The 19785-nt window shown below is 41.5% G+C and overlaps 2 protein-coding genes across 2 annotated transcripts in view; one reads left to right on the forward strand and one right to left on the reverse strand.

Moving 5' to 3' along the window:
* HADHA (hydroxyacyl-CoA dehydrogenase trifunctional multienzyme complex subunit alpha) overlaps positions 1–6814 on the reverse strand; it is a 54584-nt gene extending 47770 nt beyond the window's left edge. Inside the window, exons 1-3 of the mRNA XM_003270602.4 lie at positions 6697–6814; positions 1357–1398; positions 1194–1264 (exon numbers count right to left, since the gene is read on the reverse strand). Of these exons, the coding sequence (XP_003270650.1) occupies positions 1194–1264; positions 1357–1398; positions 6697–6763 (180 nt within the window). The 5' untranslated portion in view covers positions 6764–6814. The remainder of the gene's footprint in view (positions 1–1193; positions 1265–1356; positions 1399–6696) is intronic.
* A 178-nt stretch (positions 6815–6992) lies between these two features.
* Positions 6993–19785, forward strand: part of HADHB (hydroxyacyl-CoA dehydrogenase trifunctional multienzyme complex subunit beta) — a 44801-nt gene continuing 32008 nt past the window's right edge. The window contains exons 1-3 of the mRNA XM_003270605.4: positions 6993–7157; positions 16416–16490; positions 16601–16645. Coding sequence (XP_003270653.1) covers positions 16424–16490; positions 16601–16645 — 112 coding nt within the window. The 5' untranslated portion in view covers positions 6993–7157; positions 16416–16423. The remainder of the gene's footprint in view (positions 7158–16415; positions 16491–16600; positions 16646–19785) is intronic.

A 19785-nucleotide genomic window follows, 5' to 3' on the forward strand; every position in this document is an offset into this window, starting at 1 on the left:
GGTTTGAATTATGAATGGTTATTATTTTCTTCTTTAAAATTTTTTATAGTTAAAAATGTTCTACCATTGACATATATTACTTTTGTGTTCAGGAAAAATGTCCGACCTAAGAAAATTCTGAAAAAATATCTTAAGCTTGAATCATTGGTTAGTGGGTGCTAAAATTTACTCTAGTAAAGGGGAATGGCTTTTATTTACCTTAATTTGTGAAAGTTGTCAACTGCTTCCATCTAGGTCTTATTACATCTAAGCCTCTGGCTATAAGTTTGTTGTTGTTTTTTTAGAGAGACAAGGTCTTGCTCTGTGGCCCAGGCTGGAGTGCAGTGGTGCAATCACAGCTCACTGTAACCTTGAATTCCTAGGCTTAAGTAATCTTTCCGCCTCAGCCTCCAGAGTAGCTAGCACTACAGGTGAACATCACCATACCCAACTATTTTTTATTTTTTACAGAGACAAGGTCTTGCTATGTTGCCCAGGGTGGTCTCAAACTCCTGGGCTGAAGCGATCCTCCTGGCTCGGCCATCCAGTGTTGGGATTATAGGTGTGAGCCACAGTGCCCGGCCTGGCTACAAGATTTTTAAAGTAAGAATACACCAAATTTAGAAGGGGGAAAAGCATGGACTCTCACAATAAAGCTCTTCTTGGCAAAAGAATGGATTACTGTTACACACTTTATTGAAGCTGCCAAAAACAAATGAAGTTTCAATTTGAACAGAACTTGATTTCCAATATGTGAATTGCATTGAGTCATTCAGATCCCTCAGGAAGCTTAAGAGCCAAGTATTCACATTTCACCCAGCCAACTTACTATGAATAGTGACTTATGTCAGGCAAGTAATGAAGAAAATGGATTAACAACCTCCTATTTAAGATGGGTAGGCAAATTTTGAGTCTTATAAACAAAGCTTGTACTCTGGTTCTTCTCTAATAAGTCACCTCCTCATTCTACACTATAACCACGAGGCTAGTGGCACCTAAGGTCAACAAGAGGAATTCTTACACAAGAACCTCTGCTTTAGAAAACTGGCTCCCTTGGCAATCTGTCAAAGTTTAACATAACTATCGAAACTGTAAATTCATATAAGATTACTGCCAGATTGGTAGATTTGGGGAAATATGGGATATATCTTTCCCATTCAGGACTAGATTCATAATGTGGTTAGTAGAAAAAAACTGCAAATTAAATGAGATACCTTTGAATTGGGAGAGTTAATTCGAATAACTGCCACATCCCCTTTGACTCCATAGTTAATATGGGTTCTGGCTAAAAAGAAAAGAAAGATTTATTTGTAAACATATTTATTGCAACATCAAAAAGCAATGTAAGCATACATATTAAAAAGAAATTAAACTTACTCAGCAAAGCAGAAGACCCTGTAAAATTGCGGCATATATAACCTGTAAGAAAAGACATTTCAAAATTAATTTGCAAAACAATTTCTGTAGTACCTTTTATATATAACAAAGCTGTAATTTACAATAATAACAACAACAAAAACCCCAAATATGTACAATGTATTCTAGGCCATATGACTACTGCCATATTTTTTCCATTTCAATTGTTAGGTCAGATGATTATTTGGATACTAAAAGAGGAAGACTGGCCCCCACAAAGGGATCGACATCCCCAGAACCTGTGAATATGTTAGGTTATGCAGCAAAGGGGGATTAAGGTTGCTAATCAGTTGGCCTTAATAAAGTTTATCATGGATTATCCAGGTGGGCCCACTGTAATCACAAAAGGGAAGAGGGAAGCAAAGAGAACCAAAGAGATAGCAATGTAAGAGGCACATGGGAACTACTGACTGGAGAACCCAGTGATGGGGGAGTGGAATAGGGGAGGACCATCAGTAGGTAGCCAAGGCTCTTGCTGCCTCCATATTTTCTCTTTATCCCCAAGTTCCTTACAGAAAGGGAAGAGAAGGCACAAAAAATAGCAGCTTTATACTGGTTGGAAAGGCAAGGTGACATATTAAAAAAAAAAAAAAGAAAGAAAACTGTGGTTAGCACCAGAAGCAGAATGGGGTGATTTCAGGTTCTGCCTGCATTTCTTCTTTAAGCAATCGAAGCCAGCCCACTTAGTGCAAAGGCAAAGGACTTGTGTTCAACCATCAGGTTTATTTACTAGCTGTGTGACTGTGAACAAGTCTCTTACAAGTGAACTTCAGTGTTTTAAGATGGGAGAAGCCAGCCATCTCCTCAATCCCCAGTGCCTCTACTTGACTAATAGTATGTTTCCTGCTTTGCTTTTCCATCATTTGAAATCTGTGTCATCTGTATTTACCACTCTTCCTTCTTTATATATGCATCATGACTCCAATCTTTTCCACAAAACCTCATCTTCAGATTCTGTCTACAGTGATCTTTCCTTTCCTTGCCTGCATTTTTATTTTATTATTTACTGTTTTGTCCTCTAACTGCTGCATCTGTGGCAGGTGTTTCGCCAACCACATTGTAATTTCTTCCAACATAATCTGTTATTCACTCAACAAAAAATATATATTGTGACCTCCATGTGCCATTCACGGTTCTAGGCACTTGGAGTACAGCAAGGCACTCAGGGTGAACAAAAAAGACAAAAATCCCTGTCTTGGTGGAGCTTACATTCCAGGTCAGCAGGGGATATGATATCTGGGAAGAATCAGTTCCTACTCAGTGAAGATAAATGAAAAGTGAAAATAGGCCTGGCGTAGAAAAAGTTTTCCTGCAAAGTAGAAATTCCAGTAGGAAGGGAGGCAGGGGATAGGTAATTCTAGCAAAACAGGGTAAAGTGGATTAGAGTGGGAATGAACTGATTGGGAATGCAAGCTGGGAGGGAAAAACTGAGAAACACAAATATGTTAGAAAATAAGCACCTAAGCAAAAAAAGGAAATAGAGTGAGCATGGGTTGCAATGTTTCAAAAACATTTTTTTTCTTTGAGACAAGGTCTCCCTATGTTGCCCAGGCTGGTCTTGAACTCCTGGACTCAAGTAATCTTCTGGAGTAGCTGGGATTACAGGCATGTGCCACTGTGCCCCACTGGGTTGCCGTTTTAAAGATCAAATATTTGAGACGACAGGTTAGTGTCATTAGCCAACAGTTTAAACCATTTTAACTCCTATCCACTAACCTACCTATGCTGCCCACACACTCATACACAAAACCTCTCCAGGATCAAGACAAAAAAAACAAATAGAAAACCAGTACATACACAAACATACTTCGAAAATAATTCCAAACCAGAGTCAACTAAATCAAGTCACACTACAAGGTAGCTTTGCTTTTGGAGTCTAGCCTTACTCACTACCTAACTGCAGAGCTTACCCTATGGCAGCTGAGTGAACTTTAGCCTACATCTACTGTGCCAGCAAAGTAGAGAGAAACCTTTGTCCCACTTTTTAATCATCTTTGTAATGTAACCCAAGAATACCTACAAAACCTCATAAGACTACAGTCAGCGAAGAGAGCTGGATTATGGTAACACAAATTTCAAATTTGAAAACATTACTTCGGTTGTAATAACAGCTTTTCTCAAGATTCAATGCTGGGAGAAGGGATGAGATTAAGGAAGTGAGAATCAAATTTAAAAATACACGATCTATGGCCGGGCGCGGTGGCTCACACCTGTAATCCCAGCACTTTGGGAAGCTGAGGTGGGTGGATCACCTGAGGTCGGGAGTTAGAGACCAGCCTGGCCAACATGTCGAAACCCCATCTCTACTAAAAATACAAAAAAAAAAAAAAAAAAAAAGTTAGCTGGGTGTGGTGGCAGGCACCTGTAATCCCGGCTTCTCTGGAGGCTGAGACAGGAGAATCACTTGAACCTGGGAGGCGGAGGTTGCAGTGAGCCGAGAGAGTGCCATTGCACTCCAGGCTGGGTGACACAGTGAGACTCCGTCTCAAAAAAAAAAAAAAAAAAACATCTATTAAGGTATTTGCCTCTAAATTCATCTCCTGTGAAATTATTTTACTACTTACCTAATTAGGAATTTAGATTTAGGATAGGAGTGGGAATTAGACAATATATTTTGGTCAAGAAGTGATTTTCATTTGACATTCACATTCAGACTTATAGCACTTGTAGAGAAGGAATGCTTTAAAATTTCAAGAATTACAAGTCTCCTTCAAGATAATTTTTTTTTTTTGAGATATGGTCTCATTCTGTCATCCAGGTGTGATCTTGGCTCACTGCAACCTCCACCTCCTGGGTTCAAGCAATTCTCCCACCTCAGCTTCCCGAGTAGCTGGGATTACAGACGTGTGCCACCACACCTGGCCAATTTTGGTATTTTTTGGTAGAGTTGGGGTTTCACCATGTGGGCCAGGCTAGACCTCAAGAGATCTGCCTGCCTTGGCCTCCCAATATACTGGGATTATAGGCATGAGCCACCGTGCCTGGCCCCTTTCAAGAGAATTTTATCATCCACCAGCAAAGGTCATAATCTCATTAAATGTTTGGCAAAGCCTTGCACGGACTTTTACTGTGAAGGATCTATTGAGTCTAAATAGTAATATAAGGGTGCAGGTCATTCTAAATTCACTTTCCAGACTTTTTTCAAAATTTATAAATTGCTATTAAGGGACCAGTAACTACAACGAATGATACTTTCTTACTGGTGAAAACACAATGCAAAATATATATTTATGTGTCTATATATTTCTATACAGAAAACAGAAAAATTAGGTTGGTAGCTTTTTATTACACATATAAGATGTAAAAATTACTTTTAAAAACTCTCAGATATATACAATCGTATTTCTTCCAGGCTGGAGTTAATAATATTTACTGAGTGCTTACTCCATGAAAAACTGCTTGATATCTAAAATAATCTCCTTTCCATCACACAAGGTGGTATTATTCCCCATTTTACAAATGAGAAAACAAACACAGAAATTAATTGCCCAAGGTCACCAGAGGGTAAAAGGCAGAGCCAGGTCCAAACCCAGAAGTCAGACTCCAAACAATGTTTTTTTTTTTTTTGAGACGGAGTCTCGCTCTGTCGCACACCAGGCTGCAGTGCTGTGGTGCGATCTCGGCTCACTGCAAGCTCCGCCTCCTGGGCTCACGCCATTTTCCTGCCTCAGCCTCCCGAGTAGCTGGGACTACAGGCGCCCGCCACCTTGCCCGGCTAATTTTTTGTATTTTTAGTAGACACGGGGTTTCACTGTGTTAGCCAGGATGGTCTCGATCTCCTGACCTCGTGATCCGCCCGCCTGGGCCTCCCAAAGTGCTGGGATTACAGGCGTGAGCCACCGCACCCGGCCCAAACAATGTTTTTAATTGCTCTGTCATGCTACTTCTCATGCAAATGAAATCCATCGTCTCAATCACTCATTTTGCAGATGAGGAAAATAAAGCCCATTTAGTTTAAAGCATTTGTCCAAAGTAACACAGCTAGTTAGTGACTAGAACCACGTGCCCTGGCTACCACTTCCGAGTGACATCAGCTGCCGATTCATAAGAAATACCTTCAAACCAATGCAGGGGTAAGATAAAAATTACACATGTGACTTTTCAAAAGTGTTGTGAAAATAGGGGAAAAAACCACCAAACCTGTAAGGAAACATAACCGAAGGCTAAACCATAGGTAAGCATATGAGTAGTAAGACAATGGGTGATTCGTTTTTTTTTCATCCCTTTCCTCAATCCTTACAGTATTTCAATGTTCTATAATGTGCTTATGTTATAATTGGCAAATACATGCTACAGTTTTGTGGAGACTAAAAACAGCGGTTGAAAAAAGGGAGCAGAAAAATATTCAATCATTCAAATAATCCCCTTACAGTAAGGGATTTCAGCTATTTGTCTAAAAAAAGCATACTACTTCAGCGGTTCCGGAGGAGGAAAGAGAGGTAATTCATATTACGAATTAAGTTAAAAGTTAAAATTTCTAATTAAGTAACTTATTAAGCACAACATGCAATAAAACGTTGTTCACATTTGACTTTACAGATTTGGAATGGAAGGAAAATGCAATGTTTCCTACAACCACCCACTTTAACCCTTTCACTGCCAGTTTGAAAGGGAAAAAACACTAGCTAATACAGGCTGACTGGGAATCATCAGATTAGAAATCGTTCTCAGAACGATCTAACATTTTATTCCTTAAGGTAGAGCTATTAGTGTATTTTTAAAAGTGTGCCTTCCAGTAAGTTGCAGAACCTCCCGTTGAAATTTAAAATACTATACGTTCACACTGGCATTACTGAAACTGCAAGAGTTGAGCTCCCTACTTGAATGGGGTAGTAAGCACAAAAATGGTTTTGAGGGAACCAAGCAGGGAGGAGCAGTGATCTGCAAGGCTGATTAATCCCATCCAAGACAGCTCTTGTTGCGGGGCAAGGTGCTGTGGAGCCACAAAGATGCGACAGAATGGATCCCGATTCTCCTGGAATTCCAGATCAAGAAAATATGAGGGGCGTGAGCCCAGAAGTGCGACGCAAGAGACCCGCGGAAAGGTGACAGAACGAGTGGCACCAGACTCAGAAAGTTTGGGAGTTAGGAAGCCTGAAATCGCCGCAGGAGTCGTGACAGGGGAAGTGACAGTCCCTTCACAAGATCACGGGAAACGGGGTCCCAGGGCAGTATCCCCACAGAGGGCTGGGTCTCCGGGCTGGGGTAGGCGGCAGCGAAAGGGAGACGCGGCTCCGGGGCCACCCCAGTCCCCGCAGGAATTCTGCCCGGAGGTCTGGGATGCCCTTGGCCAGGCCTCACCTCGGGACCGGAGGATCCTGAAGGCAGAGAAGCGGCTGAGGATGCCAATCGCCCGGCAGGCCACCATATTGAGCTGAAGAGGACAGCAGTGGAGAGCGCCTCTAACGGGTGCGGCCGAGCGGAGGACTTTTCCTCCCGTAGCCTGGCAGCCAGGCGCCTGGCGCACTGCCTGACTAAAACGCAGACGCCGAGTGGCCGCCGGCCCCTTAGCCCTGCCCCTCGCTCCTGGCTAACGGGGCCGAAAGGTCGTTTTCTCCGGGGGAGAACGGAGACCCGGAGAGGAGGGGGCGGAGTGCCTGGTTTTCCAGTCAGGCGGCCGGAGGGCAGCCCTCAAGAAAGGCCCTGACCGTCCGCGGGGTGAGGGGCCCTTTCTGGCAGGACCCGCCCCTTGGTCCCTCAGAGCCTTGGCACTTGGGCCTGAACCTTTCTCCGAGTGGGAGTCCGCTCGCACATCAGCCAAGGTGAGACGGCGAGCCCTCAGTTCTCCGCCCGGGCTTTCCCAAAGGCGAGATCCCACTTCCTTCCCCGCAAGTGTAGCCGGTGCCCCCGGCTCCCTCCCCTCCTTGGGAGAGTCGGAGTTGAGGGAGCGGAAGGAAACTCCTCCTCGGACAAGGTCGGCAGTGCTAGCTGCAGTTAGGACAGTGACTTGGACTAGCGTTCCAGCTGAAGCTCGGGACAGTGGTGTCACCTGCGCCCTAATTTATCATCGCAAGTTAACGAAGTCTGGGTGTGTGGGGATGTGGGTGTGTGTGTGTGGGCGTGTGTGGGCGTCGGCCTTAATGTAACCCTGGTCTGTGTAGGAGTGTGTGTTGTTTTCGCCTGCTTCGCCTGTACCCAGGTTGGCGTCTATAGAGATTGTGGACGGCGCCATGGGTTTGCCCGATTTCTGCTGTAAAGAATAAGACTAGGTCTGGTGACCTTTCGGGGCTTGAGTGTGGGAGCAATGGAGACAATCCTCCATCCCGCTCGGTTATCCAGGTAATCCTGTGCTCTCGGGGGTTTTCCGATCTGAATGATTATCTATCTGGTCGTTCACACCTCAACTCACTTAAGCGGTGAAGAAACTGCCTACGAATCAGAGAGTGATTTTACCCATGGCCACATGTAGTAGAAATAAGACTGGAGCCTAAGTCTACTAACTCATAGTGAAGAGTTCTTCATTGCATGGTAGCTGTTTTTGTGCTGGAAAGGTGGGCTGGAGTCCTGGAATAAAGTGATTGGTTTCAAAAGGAAGTCATATTGAGAGCCTGCTGTGCTCTGGTCACCTTCATACCTTTTTGTTTGGTCCTCATATTCCCCAAATTATTATCATTTGCATTTTCTAGATGAAGTTTGGGAAGCTTAGAATATATACACTTTCTAGTCTGTGACAGAGCTAGCATTCAGACATAAGTCTGAGTCTCACTACTCTCCAGACTGACAGCTCTGCAAGACAGGAAACAAGGGGCATCGAAGTTAAGACTGAAATGAGGAGTATAGAGACAGAGTAGAGAGGTTTCTGTTTGAAGCTGAAGCTACATAGTGAGTATTCATCACTGTGAGCACTTTAAGCAGAAACTGGATGACCTGACCACTTCTGAATAAATCGCAAAAAGGATTCTTGATAATCTTACAAGGTTTTTACAGTTCAGAGCCTGCCTCCTGCCCATGTAATGGTTTCTTCGACACCTAACTGCATGTAACACTTATTATTTAGGTAAGAAGTGGTAAATTTTTTTGTTGTTGTTAAAAGTCCAGACAGTAAATAGTTCAGGATTTGCAGGATCACTTTGGTTTCTGTTATATATTGTTTCTTTTGTTTTGTTTTGTTTACAACTTTTTTTTTTTTTTTTTTAGACGGTTTCGCTCTTGTTGCCCAGGCTGGAGTGCAATGGCGCGATCTTGGCTCACTGCAGCCTCCTCCCGGGTTCAATTGATCTCCTGCCTCAGCCTCCCGAGTAGCTGGGATTACAAGCGCACACCACCATGCCGGACTAATTTTTTGTATTTTTAGTAGAGACGGGGTTTCACCATGTTAGCCAGCCTGGTCCCGAACTCCTGACCTTAGGTGATCCGCCCACCTCGGCCTCCCAAAGTGCTGGGATTACAAGTGTGAGCCACCATTCCTGGCCTTACAACTCTTTAAAAATGTGAAAAACTATTTTTAGCTAGAGGCCCATGTGTTGTAGTTTGCCAATCCCTGATTTAGATCACTCATTTGGCTCCATTTTTTTTGCTCCCTGTGCTTTCTCTACAAAACTAAACTCCATCAGGGCAGAAATGTTATAATGTTTCTTTGATCCCTAAGCACTTTAGTCCAATGGTTTATATAGAGGGAAACAGTACATCGGTATCACCACCCCTATTGGTAATAGCAAACACAGGTATACCCCTAACTGTGTATCAAGCACTGGTTTAAGTGGTTCGTGCACGTGTGTGTGTGTGCGTGCGTGGTGTGTGTGCGCGCGCGCGTCCTATATGGTTGAGTAATTGGCTTAAAGTCATACAGCTAGGGTGAGTCAGGATTTGGACGTAGTCTGGCTTCAGTCAGTTCTCTTAACCATTACGTTGTATTTTAAAGTTGTAATAATGAACTGTTAGAGCCACCCCATCTTGCTTGTGCTTTCATTACTTGCTTAGACCCTTCTTTCTTTCCCTTGCTCCCAGTTGCCTGCAGCTTCGTGTATCTTTCCATAGTTCTACACCTTACTCAGGCTTACCCGACCCGACCCGATCCTACCCTACCCTACCCTGGAGTTTCCATGCTTTGAATATTCTTATCAAAATTTCTGTTTTCTGAAGCTTAGCAAATGACAGAAAGGTCAACTCTGCTATAGGGTAATTTGCTTAGTCCCTCTTACTTTTGAAATCTCTATTTTTTATTAATTATTGAAGGAATACATATTCCATGTAATTTTTTATTCAGAAACTACAGAAAAGTCTAAAGAAAATCTGTAATTCCACCACCCAGAGATAACTACTTTTAACATTTTGATGTGTATTTTTCTGGACTTTTTGAAATGCATTTGCATATTTGTATATATTTATATAAGATATTGATGTACAGTTGGCCCTTGGTATCTGTGAGTTCCACATCCTCAGATTCAACCAATGTCTGAGTGAAAATGTAGTTAGGCCTACAATGCTTTCATTTATCCTGAACATGTACAGACTTTTTTTCTCATCATTATTCTCTAAACAATACAGCAGAACAACTGTTTACATAGATTTACATCTATTTACATAGATTTATGTTGCATTCGGTATTATAAGTAGTCTAGAGATGATTTACAGTATGCATGAGGATGTGTGTAGGTTCTTTGCAAATAAATACTATACCATTTTATGTAAAGGACTTGAGCATCCTTGAGGTTTGGTATCTAAGGGGGGTTCTGGAACCAATCCCCCATGGATACTGAGGAACAACAGTATATATAGATTTTAAATAAAACTAGAATTATGCATAAGTAAAATGCTTATCTTAAAAAAAAGAGAACAGAAGAATATTAAATAAAAGCCTTTATCCCTTCCATATCTAGACTCATAGCTTCATGGACTTTCTTTTCTCTTTCCCTTTCTGTCACAAAATGGGGGTTGTAGTAGGGTTTACTTACCCATTTCCCTATTTTCCAGTTATTCTAATCTATTATTCTAATTTCTAATACACATTGTTCTGTAGCTTGCTTTTTCATTTAATATATATTATGGACATTTTTCCATGTCAGTATATATACATGTACATCATTTTGTTTCATTTTCTTTTGCAAACTGCCAAACAGTATTCCATGGTGTGTTTATACTATAACTTACTTAACTGTTTCCTACTGATGTGTATTTAGATTAGTTCCAGTTTTCCACAAATATAAACAGTGCTATAGTGAACACCTTGAGTATTTCTTTTTTTTTTTTTTTTTTGAGACGGAGTCTCGTTCTGTCTCCCAAGCTGGAGTTCAGTGGCGTGAGCCACCACCCCAGGCCCACCTTGAGTATTTCTTTAGGCTAGAGACCTATATATGCTATACACACATTTTGAATATTTCTATAGGTTAGAGACCAATCAAAAGCATTATTGGACTCAAAAATTCACTATAACTACAAAATTGTCATCCCAAAAGGCCTTAGCATTTTACATGTCTTCTAATGTATGGAAGTGCCTATTTAGTTGGATGCATTTTTACTAGAATTATATATTAACCATATTTTAAATGTTTGCCAATCTGAAAACCACAAAATGATACCTTGCTTTAATTTAAAAACAAAAAACAAGAAAAACAGGCCGGGCGCAGTGCCTCATGCCTGTAATCCCAGCACTTTGGGAGGCGGAGGCGGGCAGATCACCTGAAGTCAGGAGTTCGAGACCAGCCTGGCCAACATGGTGAAACCCTGTCTCTGCTAAAAATACAAAAATTAGCCAGGCGTGGTGGCACGTGCCTGGAGTCTCAGCTACTCGGGAGGCTGAGGCAGGAGAATCTCTTGAACCCAGGAGGTGGAAGTTGCAGTGAGCCGAGATCGTGCCATCGCACTCCAGCCTGGGGGACAAGAGTGAGACTTCGTCTCAAAAAAAAAAAAAAAATCACAACATTTTGTTAATGAGGTTGAACATTACACATTTTATTTATTTGGCATTTTAATTTCTTCTGTGAATTGCCTGTGTTCTCATTCTTGCTTTTGGTCATGTATCAGGAAGGAGTCTTTCAGTTGCAAATAACAGAAAATTCAAATCCAATTGGCTTCTTAAAGGGAATTTATTCGTCCAGGCATGGTGGCTCACATCTGTAATCCTCGCACTTTGGGAGGCCGAGGAGAGCGGATTGCCTGAGCTCAGGAGTTTGAGACCAACCTGACCAACACGGTGAAACCCTGTCTCTACTAAAATAAAAAAAAATTAGCCTGGTGTGGTGGTGTGCGCCTGTAGTCCCAGCTACTTGGGAGGCTGAGGCGGGAGAATTGCTTGAACCCAGGAGGCAGAGGTTGCAGTGAGCCGAGATCGCGCCGCTGCACTCTAGCCTGGGTGACAGAGCGAGACTCCGTCTCAAAAAAAATAAATAAATAAAGGAGATTTATTGGCTCACAGAACTGAAAAGCACAATGGGAGGGTGGGTTTCAGATGGGACTTGGCCAGGACTCTTCTTTTTCCAGGATTCTCAGCTCCATACTCTTCTGCTTGTCTGGTGTTAGCTCTATCTTAGCCTAGCTTTGTTAATGTTTGCAAATTGCTATAGCCATGTCAGGCCTCAGAAGGAAAGATTTGTGTTCCAGAATTATAGACAGAAGACTTGAGTGTTTAACTGATGAAACCATCCACATACCAATACCAGTGGTCAAGGCAATACCATTCATGGTTGTTTGAGGCCTTGGTACCTGAATCAATGATCTTGGCAGAGAGAATGAGATTATTCTGATTGGTTTAAACCCTGGAGTTGGGCTGGATTCAGTCCCATGTAAGCCACATACAGCAGCTACATAATTGGGTGGAATGGATATTAGAGTACAAACTACAGATTCCATGATAGATTGTTTCTGTTTTTCTTTTTCTTTCTTTTTTTTTTTTTTGGAGACAGAGTCTCGCTGTGTTGCCCAGGTTGGAGTGCAATAGTATGATTTTGGCTCACTGCAACCTCCGCCTCCTGGGTTCAAACAATTGTCCTGCCTCAGTTCCCAAGCAGCTGGCTTACAGGCATGCGCCACCAGGCCTGGCTAATCTTGTATTTTTATTAGAGACGGGCTTTCTCCATGTTGGTCAGGCTGGTCTCAAACTCCCAACCTCAGGTGATCCACCCGCCTGGGCATCCCAAAGTGCTGGGATTATAGGCATGAGCCACTGCGCCTGGCCCTGTTTTTCTTATAATTTGTACAAGTTCTTTATGGATTATGGGTATCCTTTTCTGTTTTACATGTTGCAAATATTTTCTCTGAATCTATTTGCCTTTTAACTTGATTTTAGTATATTTTACTATGTGTATATTTTGAATGTTTATATGATCAGATCTATTAGTTATTATTTTCTGTTGTACTTCTGGGTTTCGTGCCATATGTTAAAATCCCTTCTCCATCTAAGTGATAAAAATATTCTCTGAGGCTGGATATGGTGGCTCATGCCTGTAATCCCAGCATGTTGGGAGGCCGAGGCAGGAGGATTACTTGAGGCTAGGAGTTTGAGACTAGCCTGTCTCTAAAGTTTTGTTCTTTGTTTTTAATTAGCCAGGCATGGTGGCATGTGCCTGTAGTCTTAGCTACTCAGGAGGCTGCAGGAGGACCCCTTGAGCCCAGGAGTTCCAGATTACAGTGACCTATGATCATACCACTGCACTGCAGCTTGGACAACAGAGCGAGACCCTGTCTCTAAAAAATACATACGCGTGCATATATGTATATATTATATTCTCTGATGTTTTCCTCTAGTACTTTTATAGTTAGAATATATATTTTTAAAATATATACATTTAAATATTTAATCTGTCTGGCATTTATTTGTGTTTTTGCTGTGAGCTACGGACCTAAAATTTTTTCCAAATGTTTAGCCATTTTCCCAGTGAATTCATGGAATAATTTCTCTCAGCTAATTCAAGTGTTGTATTTATTATACACTAAATTCTTACATATATGGATCTGCTTCTGAACTGCTACATCCTGTTCTGTTGACCAATGTCGTTTATTCCTGTGCTAGAGCTGCTCTGTTTTAATTATTGGTTCTTTATAGAAAGTGTTTTGTTTGTTTTTCTTTTGAGACAGGATCTTACTCTGTCACCCAGGCTTGAGTACAGTGGCGTGATCATGGCTCACTGCAGCCTCGAACTCCTGGCTCGGGTGCTCCTCCCACCTTAGCCTCTTGAGTAGCTGCGACTACAGGCACATGCCACCATACCCAGCTAGTTTTTTGTATTTTTTGTAGAGATAGGGTCTCACTATGTTGCCCAGGCTAGTCTCGAACTCCTGGGCTCAAGCAATCCTCCTACCTCAGCCTCCCAAAGTGCTGTGATTACAGGTATGAGCCACTGTGCCTAGCCTAGAAAGTTTTGTTATCTATTGGAACAAGGTTCCCCCTTTTGTTTTTCAACATTCTCTTGACTATTTTCATGAATTTTATTTCAAGATGAACTTTACGTAAGGGAACTTGTATCCCAGACCCTTGTGGCATTGTAAGTAGCTTCTGAATGGTGCCTCTCTCATGGACCTCTTTGTGTTTCTCTGGCCCAGAGTCCTTTGAACTAGGCTGGTGATCCTAAAGCTTGGGCTTCTCCATCTCTTTCCAGTCCACATGTTTGGAACATGTGTTTTGTTTTTTTCTTTTCGGAAACTATAGGACATCCTTCTTTTAGTCTCTAAAGACCCAAGAGAAGTTAGACCTTAAAGCTTTTGTTTTATCTATTTCTGTGTAGCCAATTACCGCCAAATTTAGCAGTTTAAAACAATACATGCTTACCATCTCATAGTTTCTGAAGGTCAGGAATCAAGGGCACCTTAGCTGGGTTGCTCTGATTTAGAGTTTCCCATGAGGTGGTTGTCAGAATGTTGGCAGGGCTGGAGTCAGCTGAAAGCTTGCCTGTGCTAGAGGCTCCGCTTCCAAGCTCACTCACATGGCTGTTGGCAAGAGGCGTCAGTTCCTCACCACAGGAGCCTCTTCATAAGGCTGCTCAGGATATGCCACCTGGCTTCTCTCATAGTGAGTGAGCTGAGAGACCACGACAGATGCTGCAGTATCTCTTATAGCCTATCTCAGAAGTGGCATACCATTACTTGTAACATACTCTTTGGTTTATACATTCTGTGATATGGAGAGGGAGGCAGCTAGACAAGGATGTGAATACCAAGAGGTAGAGATTACTGGGGGGCAACTTGGAGGCTGGCTGCGAAAGTCTTTGTTGGTAAATCTTGTGGGTTTTTTTGGTTTTGATTTTTTTTTTTTTTTAGTTAAAACATGCTTCAAAATTAAGAAATTATAAAAGGTGTGTGATGACAAGTCTTCCACCCCTGACCCCTAGTTACCCAGTTCCCTTTCTTCCAGCCAACAATTATTTTTAACGTCTTTGTTATACTTCCAGGGGGATTTTATACTGATACAAGGAAATGTACATAATATTTTTCCTCTTTTAACATGAATGATAGTATGCTGTACAGCTATTTTGCATCTGGCTTTCTTCACTTAATAATATAGCTTAAAAATGGTTCCGAATTGGTGCATAATCATTTCCTTACCTTCTACAGCTGCATAGTATTTCACAGGGGTGTTGTAGCATGGTTTACTTACCGATTTTCCTATTTTTTGGTTATTCTAATTTTTGACTATTACAGTAACAATATGGATCATGTCCCGTGTGTGAGTAATATCCATGAAGTCAGTTCATGGAAGTAGAATTGCTGGTTCAAACATTAGGTGCAGTTATAGTTTTCACGGATAATTACCAAATTGCCCTCCCCGTGGATTGCACCAGTTTTCTTGGCAGCAGTATATGAGAATATCTATTTGCACATACTCTTATCTACACAGAGTATATATCAAACCTTTGAATCTTTGCTACTTTGACAGACAATTATATCTGTGTGGTTTTAATTTGAATTCTTCTTATGAGTGAAATTGAACTTCTTTTCATATATTTAAGAGCCATTTGTATTTCCTTTTCTGTGGTCTGTTCATGTTCTGTGCCTATTTGTCTGCTAGTGTTTTCCTTAGTGATCTGTAGGAACTCACTGTTAGAAATTTAGTCTTTTTTGGGGGGTAGGGGGAAGTACTTAATATATTTTACATATTTTTTAATATATAGGGTTATTATATGTTTTACTTTTTATTGTTTTGAAACAATACAGTATCAAACTTTGAAAAAAGTTGCAAGTGCAGTACTACAAACTTTTTTTAGTGGCAGTTGAGAGTAAGTTGCTGACATGATGCTTCACCATCCCTATTTAGTGTGTATTCCCTTCAGATACAAACATTCCACAAAGCATTCTACGTAATCATAGTACAGCCTTCAGAATCGTGAAACTAATACTAATGGTTTTATTATCATGCCTAGCCGTCTTTCTGCTTCTTTGACCCTAAAGGAGAGGGGCACACACTCTGGAGGTAGACTCCCTGGGTTCAAATTCCAGCTCTGGGCCCGATGTGGTAGCTCACGCCTATAATCCCAGCACTTTGGGAGGCCAAGGTGATGGATCACCTGAGGTCAGGAGTTTGAGACCAGCTTGGCCAACATGGCAAAACCCCATCTCTACTAAAAATACAAAAAATTAGCCGGGCATGGTGGCACGTGCCTGTAGTCTTAGCTACTCGGCAGGCCGAGGCAGGAGAATCGATTGAACCTGGGAGGCGAAGATTGCAGTGAACCAAGATTGCGTCACTGTACTCCAGCCTGGGCAACAAGAGCAAAACTCCATCTCAAATAAATAAATAAATAAATAAAAATTCCAGCTCTGCCACTCACTAGTTGTAGGTCTTTTGGCAAGTCACTCAATCCTACTATGCCTCAATTTCCTTCTCTCTTACAAAGGATGTAATAATCATGCCTCCTTTGTAGGTCATTGTGAAGATTAGATGGTTAATGCTTAGAATAGTGGTTGGTACAATGTGAAAGCCATATCGATGTTCCTATCATAATAATGTTATTGGATGGAGAATAGTTGGTAAGATTAAGTTTTAATGTTTTCTAGTAGCCATGGATGAGGTTATCAGAGTTCATAGACTACAATGTAAACTACAAATTATTCAGCTAATCCAGGATATACTTTTGTTCTTCTCTTTTTAGATTCCAGAATGACTACTATCTTGACTTACCCCTTTAAAAATCTTCCCACTACATCACAATGGGCCCTCAGATTTTGTAAGTTTATTATTTTTTTTTATTTTTAGAGATTGGATTTGGATTTATAAACATCTTGCACAGATACTGAATGGTATTGCTTTTTGTAAACAGTTTATTTTGTCTTCCAGCCATAAGACCTCTGAGCTGTTCCTCCCAGCTACGAGCTGCCCCAGGTACAGTAACTTGTAAAATAAACATTTCTGATTTAAATGTTAGATTCCAGATTCTGTAGTTTGTGAACTCTGAATAAAAACCAAAACTAATTTGCTAATTCTCCCCTTTTTATGAGCAACATGAACATCTCTGTTGCCTTCAGATTAAAAAATTATAGGGCCAATCAGTAATGATACTACATTATTTAGGATTAGGCTTGAGGATGTTGATGGGAGGCTGTTTTCTGGGATTTGAACCTGCTGGAGTCATGGAGGTTCCATAAACCTCTCTGCTCAGTTTATTTATCCTCTTGCTGTCCGTCCTGGAGATGAATGGCATACAAATGCTCTTGAGACCTGCTATGGAACCAAAAGTTAACTTTTTAAATTTGCAATTTGTGAAATGCTTCTCTATTGATGAATATCTTCTCCTATGTGCAAGAGGGCCCATTCCTGAAATAGAAGTGATTAGGAACTAGTTAATAACAGAAAGTTGTTTAGTTAATATGAAATGAAAGAGTAAGGAAATGTGTTGATTTTATATGGTCATTTACACCCTTAGTAAACGCAATGAATTAGGCTTCTTTATTGCAGATTTTTGTAGAATCTGCTGTAGGTTTGTATCTTCACTGGCTAGTGCTAAAAACACCCTGACAAATTCTTAACATTTTTCTCCTTGCCTAGATTCTGTATTGACCCATGCCTTTGATTTTGGTTTTATTGTGGTATTTCTACTTGTATAATAACTTAATAGAAAAAATACCTTCCAGGCTGGGTATGGGGGCTCATGCCTGTAATCCCAGCACTTTGGGAGGCTGAGGCAGGTGTATGACCTGAGGTCAGAAGTTTGAGACCAGCTTGGTCAACATGGCGAAACCCCATCTCTACTAAAAATACAAAAATTAGCTGGGCGTGGTAGCATACACCTGTAGTTCCAGCTAGCTACTTGGGAGGCTGAGACACGAGAATCTTTGAATCCAGGAGGCGGAGCTTGCAGTGAGCCAAGATCACACCACCGCACTCCAGCCTGGGTGACAGAGCGAGACTCCGGCTCCAAAAAAAAAAAAAAAAAAAAGAAAGAAACAATCCTGGGATTTGGTTCCCAGGATTCAGAAGACCTGTACTCTCTTCCAGCTATACCTCTTTCTGGTCAGTGTAGCCTTGAACTGGTCACTTTACTTCCCTGTGCTTGGTTTCTTCATCTAAGAAAGAAATATATAATAAGTCTAGTCTTGTCAGCCTCATATAGTTATGAGATATCTCAAAGTACTTTAAAAACTATAAATTCACTATAAGTGCAAGATGGTATTTTTCTATTATTGCCTAATCCCAACTAGAGAAGTTTCACGTTGTCATATAACAAATATATTTCCTGTGGCCTTTACATTCTAACTAGAATATAGGTTTGTAGTAGCCCCATAAATAATTCCTGTCTGTCTTGTTTTGCCTTTTACCTAATTCTAATGTTGACCCAGGTCTTTGCTTTGCAAAGTCACACAAATAGACCTGATCCTTGCCAAGTGGGAGAAGGTCATTCTGAATACCAGCAGAGGAAACCATGTATCTGGCTGGTGTTTAAACTATTCCTTATATTGCTCTGTAACTGTTTCTGATGTTTATGTCTCCCCAACTGTATTGTAAGCCCTGTGAGTCTTTAACTTTTTGGCAGTGTATAACATGGTGTTCCGCAAATATAACACAGTGTCCCACAAATAACTTGCATTAACGCTGATGATGATAGTGGTCCCAGAAGGCACGTGATAAAACAATGGGAAGTGGCCAGCTGATTTGAGGGAGGAAGCAGTCATGTGCCTGTGCTGAGCAGGTTTTAGGTTGCAGTAATTTTTTTTTGTTTTAACTGGCATTCTGGTTTGAAGATTACAGTAATTTTATAACTAATTCCTCTTAAAGCTCGTGTGAATATCTCTTCTTGACAGAGCTGTTAAGATGAAGGAATTAAAATAGAGGGGTACAGAATTTATGGATGTTTTTAGTCATCTGATGGACTGGAAATGTGTCTGATGGAAATTTTGACTGATTTGATGGTATGTCTATGTATAGATGTCTATCTCTGTGTGTGTGTGTATAATAGTTGTATAATATATGACACTTTTATTATCTTCTTTGATTTTAATTGTTTTTAAAGAGTATAGAATGTATATCAGTCAGCCATTGAATTGTAGGTTTTGGAGTTGGTCAGAGCCTTTGAGGTCATCTAGTTTAGCTCTGATATTTGCAAATAAGAAAATCGTGACAGAGTAGGCCTACAACCCAGATATTTTAGCTCCCAATTCAGATTCTTATAATTCATTACTGCTGTGTGCCCAGAGCACTGCAGAATATATAAAATGGAGCTGTATTGTCTTGCCCTTGAGCAAATTTTGATGTGCTTAGGAGCAGTGTGCACATGAGGCAGAACGAGAGTCCTTAGGTGACTATTGAGTACATAATTGGCCATTATTAGAAAGGGGTCATATGGTAGTTGCCTGCTATGGCCTCAATCAATCCTCTCGTAAATGTGCTAGTGGCTCTGTTTTCTCTAATGCTTTTTCTTATTTCTTTATAAGTGTTGAAAATAATGGGTTCATGTACCCGATTGCCTTGTTGATCTTGCATCACTGGGAAGGCTAAGAGCTCCCCTTCTTTTTTTTTTGAGATGGAGTCTTGCGCTGTCACCCAGGCTAGAGTGCAGTGGCACGATCTCAGCTCACTGCAAGCTCTGTCTCCCGGGTTCACGCCATTCTCCTGCCTCAGCCTCTCGAGTAGCTGGGACTACAGGTGCCCGCCACCACACCTGGCTAATTTTTTGTACTTTTAGTAGAGATGGGGTGTCAGCGGGTTAGCCAGGATGGTCTCGATCTCCTGACCTCGTGATCTGCCCACCTCGGCCTCCCAAAGTGTTGGGATTACAGGCGTGAGCCACCACGCCCGGCCAAGAGCTCCCCTTCTAATGCTGCTTGCCTAAGACAGGGTCCCATAACTGTAGTATATCCATTGTCTTCTTCCCAGTTTATTGGGGGAGGGGGCTCAGGAAAAACCTCTGTCTCCTCTGTGGCACCTTTACCCAGTAATGGTGGGGCTAAGGAAGGAGGAGGTGGTAAGGTAGGCGATGGTTCCTCTTCCCTTCTCTTTTTAGGCTCTTCTGTGTAGAGCAGGGCCAA

This window comes from Nomascus leucogenys, chromosome 19, assembly GCF_006542625.1.
Source record: "Nomascus leucogenys isolate Asia chromosome 19, Asia_NLE_v1, whole genome shotgun sequence".
Taxonomy (NCBI): domain Eukaryota; kingdom Metazoa; phylum Chordata; class Mammalia; order Primates; family Hylobatidae; genus Nomascus; species Nomascus leucogenys.